We start from the raw sequence: 7448 nt of genomic DNA on the forward strand, positions 1-7448 counted from the left end.
GGAATGGGTGGGTAGGGAAGTGGGGGGCGGTATGGGGGACTTTTGGGATAGCATTGGAAATGTAATTGAGGAAAATATGTAATAAAAAATATTAAAAATTAAAAAAAAAAAAGAAAATGGAGAAAAACTGCAACATTCCCCAGCATGAGTTTGGGAGTGAAAAAGGAAATATAAAAGAGGAGCGAAAGGCTCAACCTCCTGCAAAGCACAGGGCTCAGAGCTCCGCCCCGATGTTTTATTTTTCTTCTTGTCCCCGCCCCCCGACCATGAGAGAGCCCAGGCCACGCCCCCACGCCGAAGTTCCAGACCGGGACTCGCCGACCTCTTCAGCTTACCCGCAGGGATTCCCTCACCAGCCAATCGCGTCTGAGCCACGGGACCGCCCGGAACAAAGATGGCCGGGACGGCCTCGGGGAGGACACATTGATCCAAACGCCAGGCGCACCCGCCGGGACAGCAAAGGCAGAGTGGCAACCGCGCGGTCAGGAGCATGGAAGAGGGCAGCAGCGGCGGCAGTGGTGGCAGCGACAGCAACGCCGGCGGGAGCGGCGGGGTGCAGCAGAGAGAGCTGGAACGCATGGCTGAAGTCCTAGTTACGGGAGAGCAGCTCCGGTAAGGAAAGGCACTCAGTTAATGGGCTCTCGATTGCTCTATGCCCGCCGCGGTCCGGAGCGCACACACCATCTGGCTCGTGGCAGGCGTGTCGCGCGGGGTGTAGGGACAGTTGCTAGCGAGTGGGATGGTTGGGTCGCGCTGCGCGGGTGCCTGGCTACTGCAGCCCGGAGGCTAGCAGCTTCAGCCAGGCTGCGGGGACCGATGCCGGGAACGCGCGGTGCAGGCTGCGCCCTAGCTGGACTGCTGCAGCCATGCGTCCCTCCGAATCGCCACCACTCAGTGCTTGCAAACCCCCTTGCCAGGTGTTCCTGATGACTGTCTAGCCTGCTCGCTCCAAAAAGAAGAGATTTCGGATGGGACCCCGGTCCCTGCAGTTCCAGATAGAAGGCTCCAGCACCCATGAGCGCCTTCGGTTCAGCTTTCCTTTTTTTCTAGCAAGACATGCTTCCCTCATTGGAGCTTCAGGTTACTTTTATGTAAAACCTGGCGCATATCTGCGAGTGCTTTGACGGGTTGCTTCTCTACCAAAACCTTTCCCAGCTCTTTACCTATCCCTTGATTGGCACACTTGATTTCAGGTGTCACTTGGGTCCGCAAGGGGGCGTGAAAGTACCTTGTTCAGTGCCCACGTTTGGGACCCCGGAGTTGGCCCACCGCCGCGCACTTTTCCTAGAATTACCACTTTCCCATCTCACAGATCCAGGAACAAGCACTTAACCCCCAGGGCTCTTTTGACATTCCCATCGCTTCCTGTTCCTTTTTCTTGGGCATATGCTTAAGACTTGTGCTTCCGCAGCTGCCTTGATATTGGGGGTTGTAAATCAGATTGCCACTCAAAATGAATCCGGCTCTGCCAGAACTTGAACCGCGAGCCCGGTCCCACCTGAAAGAAGTGTGCTAGCTCCCTCTAGCTCTTGGCTTGATTTTTCCGGCTTATTTCGGTTTCTAGATGGCTGTTTCAAGACTGGAAAGAGAGTGTTACAGAGGTTCCTGGAGGTCTGGTAAAGCACTTGGCTTTGCAGTGTTCAGTTTGAGGAAGTAGCTGTTGGCAGTCAGGACGGTGGAGTCCAGTGTGTCAGAAGGAAAATCACGCATTTCAGTTCCTCGTTAAATCTCAACTGTGTGGCCAAAATTGAAGGGAATTAAAAACCTGTTTTCCTTCATCAAGAGTATTTTGTAATGGAGATGACGTAAAGTTTTTCTGATTTAATTGGACTTTCTTAATAATTTATTGCTTTGTTCTTTACTATATTGCTGTTTGAAAAGGCTTCGCTTGGGTGAGATTCCTTGCTTTTTGTTTCTTTTACAAACATCATTAAGACCCCCAGTCACTTTCTCCTTCTCGATAACTGCTCCTGTAATGCATATTCTTCAGCCTCCCCAGAGCGCTCGCAGGCTTTCCCACCACAAATCTGCAGACCTGGGACTCAGGCTTTATTTTCTGTTCCTCCACCATGTAGCCAAGTGCTACCGTGACTCTGTTTTGAGGAAGGCTTTGAGCCTGACAGAATCCTGGCCTTGCCCTTGACTTGGCTAGTGTAGAGCCTGGGACAAAGATGAGTAACAATAACTTTTACCTGGTAGTGTTGTTATGAGGATTATGTGGCGTTAGTGCATACACCGGTGGGTGCTGCTACGCACTATATGATCACTAGCCAGGGTAGCCATGTTTGGACAAATTAATTTACTCGTCTGAGCTATTTCCTCATCTGTAAAGTGGTCATGAACATGAGAGTATTTCATGGGGTCCTTCTGAGATTCTGACTTCTGGGCTTCCTGTGTTAGTTAGCAATTCGCAAGGGCCTGCTGGAATTAATTGGTGTTCCTGGTCTCTCTGCACCACCACTTTTGACACAGCCCCTCTGGTAAGATGTGTCCAGAGGGCCTGTGTGTTGTGAAGGATGGAGGATGTCGGTCCAGGCTACTCAGGTTTTCCTTCCTTCTGCCACCACCACTTGTGGCTTCCAGCTTCTGCCATGTGTTCCTTCTGCGACTTTGGAACAATTGACTTAGTCTTTTGCCTCAGTTTCCTTTTTATAGAAGTGGGATTTAAAAGACAATTGGCTTACCGTTTTGGGAGGGCTGAGATGTCACAACCGAATTTGAATATGAGGATATGCACCTGTAACCCTAGCACTTGGGAGGCGGGGACTGGAGAACTACAAGTTTGTGGTTAGCCTGGCCTACATAGTAAGTACTAGGCTAGCAAAGCCCTGTCTTTAAAAACAAACAAACAAACAATCAAACAATCAAACAACTCAGAGCAAATATTAACCATTTAAGTTTGATTTGAATTTCACTTTTTGTTTCAATTATTTTAAAGCAAACTTTAAAAGCTTACTGGAGGCAGGGAGAGGGAGGAGATATGTGTGCCAATGTAAAGGTCAAAGAGCACATTTCAGGGGCTGGTTCTCTCCTTCCGAGTTGGCATAAGCTCCAGGATCAAATTCAAGGTTGCCAGGAGTTCACAACAAGCAGCTGTAACTACTGAGCCACCTCTCAGGCCCAGCACAGTGGCTCGTGGCTGTAATCCCAGCACCCCCAGGGTTAGAGGCAGAGAGGTTAGGAGTTAAAAGTCATCTTGGATACTTGGTGAAGTCTGAGGCCAGCTTAGGTGGGCTCGTGGGACCCAGTCTCAAAATAACAACAGCAAAACAAAGTTCCCTAATGCTTGGATTTTGGTGACTGCAGTGGCCATGTGCCTGGTGTTAGGAGTCTGCTCATCCTCCTGTAACAGCCAGGATGGATTCTTCCATTCCAACTGTGTTCATCTTGTATGATTTCTGACATCTAGTGATGCCCGGCCTTCCTGCCTCTGGTCGCTTCACACCGCAGGTAAAGCTGCTCTGGCTTACATTTCTGTGTCAGCACAGTGAATAGCAGGTGATTTAAAAAAAAAAAAAATGGGGAAATTCAAGACTAGCGTGTGAAAGAAGTCTCACTTCCAGCTTGAGTTGTGTCCAACTTCTTTCCCACTTTTTAGAGACGGGGTCATACTCTGTGTAGCCTACTCTGACCTAGAACTCATAGCAGTCCTTCTGCCTCAACCTCCCAAGTGCTGGGATTACAGGTAGGGAGCTACCACACCTAGCCCCTCTTGTCTGTTTTTGCAGTGTGTTCTCTTGGGGGAAGCCATTGAACCCCAGATCTCTTGGCCCCTTTGCCTGCAGAATGGGGATCGTCTATTCTCCAGTGTCCAATTGTGGGATTGGACAAAATGGGCTCCAAGCTGGAAAGCGGTGAGCTTAGAAGACTGCTGTGACCATTGTTGGTTCCAGCTGTGGAGCTGGCACGCTGCGCGAGGCTGACACACGGACAACAGAAGTCACCACATACACAGTCCCTTTCTTTTCCAGTGGGCTGTTCCTAATTCTCTTCACGTTCTTCCCTCATCTTAAAAGAGTTTGCTTCCTTGCCCAGAAGTTTTTTTTTTTTTTTTTTTTTTTGCAAACAGAATAAAACAAAACAAAAACCCCAAAACAACAACAAAATCAGAATTTCATACAAGCACATATTACGTGTTTTAATTGAACTCATCTCTACTTCTCTTAACTTCCCGTAGGTTTCCTATTTGTTTATTTATTTTTAAGATTTATTTATTTTATATATGTGAGTACACTGTTCCTCTTTTCAGACACAACAGATGAGGGTGTCATGGATCTCATTACAGGTGGTTGTAAGCCACCATGTGGGCGCTGGGAATTGAACTCAGGACCTCTGGAAGAACAGTCAGTGCTCTTAACCACCGAGCCATCTCTCCAGCCCTCATTTATTTTTTCCTTCATGATTTCATGTATTCTTTTTCAAACTTAGTCCACTTACCAGAGCCAGTATTTGCATGTGTAGGGCCATCCACTGGAGCATGAGGTATCTCCCGGGAGCTGCAACACTGAAGAAAATGGATTCTCCTCACCTGTCACATCTGGAAGAGCCTCTTTCTCAAGTCATTCTCTTTCTATGGCTCTTACAGTCTTTCTGCCCCCTCTTCCACCATGATACCTGCACCCTGGGATTAGGGGGCATGATGTAGACATCCCATTTACCCTGAGTGTTCCCCAGTCTCTTTTTCTCTGCACATTGGCCAGTTGTGAGTCTGTATTGATCATCCTTCTACTGTTAAAGCACTTGGTGGTGACTGTGGCAATTACTTTAAAAACAACACAAGCCTATAATTCTAGCACTAGAAGGTGAAGGGAGGAGGATCAAGGTGTTCAAGAACTTGACTACAGGCTGGGCAGTGGTGGCACATACCCTTGATACCAGCACTTGGGAGGCAGAGGCAGGGGGATCTCTTGAGTTCAAGGCCAGCCTGGTCTACAGAGTGAGTTCCAGGACAGCCAGGGCTACACAAAGAAACCCTACATACCAAGTTAAAGGCCAGCTAGGGCTACATGTGACCCTCATCTTAACAACTAAAAACTAATAAATAGATCAACAAATAGAACAATAATGATGATGTTTTATGGGACTTTTTCAAGGAATCTTCCAGGTGCTTTGAATATTAATGCTTTTATTTTGTTTTTTGTTGTTAAGACATGTAGCCCAAACTGGTCTTAAACATTGCTATAGCAATCTTTCTGTCTCAGCTTCCCAAGTAATGGGATGGCAGGCATGAGTCACCAAGCCCGGCATATTAATGTCTCTAATAAGTCCTATTGCCTTTACTTTATAAATGAGAACACGGAACACTTACAGTAGCTGGCTACAGGTTCTTCTGTCAAGAAGTGGCAGAGTTGAGAGTCTGGGTCCTTANGCAGCGGGGCCACCCACAGTTTGCTTGCTGTTCCTCACTAGCGGTGAGGAGGACCCAAAATTATGTGTCTAGGGCTCCAGAGTCCCTCAGTAGGAAGAGCATCTGCTGTGTGAGCATCAGGACTGTAGTTCAGATCTTTAGTATCTGTAGCTAGATGTGGTTGCATACAAACCTTGGCGCCACTGGGACAGAGNCAGGAAGATTGTTGAGGCTTANTGGGCGCTACCTTAGCTTAGTTTGGTGAGAGACACTGTCTCAAAGGAATAAAGTGCTGCTTCCGTAATGTGATTCACTGCATGGTAGCCTGCTGGCCTAGAGCTTTTTTTCCTGGCTCCACCTCCTGGGGTCATGCACCCCCTGGGCATGTGTGGTAAGGAAGGACATAAGGAAGACATCCTCTGGCACAGAGAAGATGACTGCTAAGGGAACTCTTGCAGGGCAAAGGGGTCAAGAGAAATTCAGCTCACAGCCTCTAAACCTAGGNNCTACACTGCGGGAAAGCAGCCCAAGTCCTGTGGGGAAACCCGACGGTTCTGGGCTATTCTGACATTAAAGTCATGACCTTACAAGTTTGTGGCCACCCTTGGCACAGTGTAAATACCTTCCTGGAACTTTGAGAGAAATTTGGGACAAGATGTGATTGTAATCAAAGTAGAGGAGGGAGCAGATGTGAACTTTTTCTTTAAAAAAAATTTTTTTTATGGTGAATTGCTTGTAGGTTGGTTTTTTTCTGCCTCGTGTGTGTGTGTGTGTGTGTGTGTGTGTGTGTGTGTGTGAATATTTACATGTGTGTGATGCATGTATACATGTGTGTGGATGTGGGAAGCGGGGACTCAAAGTTGACATCCATGTCTTTCTCAGTCAGTCTCTACTATGCAGAGGCAGAGTCTCTCACTGACCTCGGGATTTGTCCTTTTAGCTAGTCTAAGCAACCAGCATGCTTCAGGGATGTCCTGTCTCTGCTTTACAAGGGCCCCCCTGTCCTTTACAATGTCAGGTGTGACATTGACATAGGTTCCAGAGATTGGAGCTTCATTCCTTGCCATGTAAGTACCCTGTCCCCTGAGCTATGGCTGTAGAAATCTGCTCCCTCCCCTTGCAGCGCAAGTCTATGTTTTACAAGAAGTCTTGTAAAGAGCTGGGTATCTGAACACTGAACAATGCAGCCATTTACTGAGTGAGAAAATGACAGCAAAATGTCAGGTCCTAGTCTGTGAATTGTGTGCACATAGTTATGCCTTTGATTCCTTACAATAGTTCAGCTATCTCCATCCTAACACGGAAAGATCCAAAGCAAGAACAGGTTTTCACATCCGTAAATGATACAAATGAAACTGTGCTTCCTTGGATTTCAATGCAAGACCCTCCCAGTTCCCATTCTCTGGCATGTTACTGTGTATGTGTCACATTTGTAAATGGAATTTCCCGGAAGCTGCCACGTAGTTTTTCAGTATTCTGCCTGCCAGCTGATTGACCGGGACTTTGTGATTCTCCAGAGTTGGAATGACCCAGAACCAAAATCATCTTGGGCTGCCATGTGTCGCTTTACTAGCCATTTATCACCAGCGCCTTTATCTACCCTAACATCCTTTTATCAGGTAAAACCTTTGGAATGTTTTAACGGACTTAGCTTCCACCAACCAAGAAGCTAAGAGCGTGTCGAGATAGCATCTGAGACCTGTAGCACAGATTTCCCCACTGTGCTGTAACCTGCCCACCTGATGTTCCCACCACCACACCTGCAGATGCACTGGCTCATGATTGCGTTCAATGACTAAAGCTCTTCCATAACGAAACACATCATCCAGGATAACCTGAAGCCACATTCTCCACCCATAGTCACTCCTCTTTGGGTCGTGATAAATCATCTCGTCCCTATCTTTGAGCAAGATATGTAGTTTACAGCCATGTACATATGTGGCAGGGCATTTGTATTTAAGTAATTGGTAATACCGTCAAAGGGACGATATACAGACTGGTTTTCTCGGATGAGAGGACACTTAGTTTCCTGGGAGACTTGGTTGGAATTCCCGTTTTGTTTCTTTTTTTTTTTTTTTTTTTTTTTTTTTTTTTTTTTTTT

General features: G+C 47.1%; 1 protein-coding gene across 1 annotated transcript in view; it reads left to right on the forward strand.

The window, feature by feature from the left end:
* Nucleotides 1-330: 330 nt before the first annotated feature.
* Nucleotides 331-7448, forward strand: part of Deptor (DEP domain containing MTOR interacting protein) — a 140776-nt gene continuing 133658 nt past the window's right edge. The window contains exon 1 of the mRNA XM_021183757.2: nt 331-612. Coding sequence (XP_021039416.1) covers nt 491-612 — 122 coding nt within the window. The 5' untranslated portion in view covers nt 331-490. The remainder of the gene's footprint in view (nt 613-7448) is intronic.

The sequence above is a fragment of the Mus caroli genome, chromosome 15 (genome assembly GCF_900094665.2).
Source record: "Mus caroli chromosome 15, CAROLI_EIJ_v1.1, whole genome shotgun sequence".
NCBI lineage: Eukaryota > Metazoa > Chordata > Mammalia > Rodentia > Muridae > Mus > Mus caroli.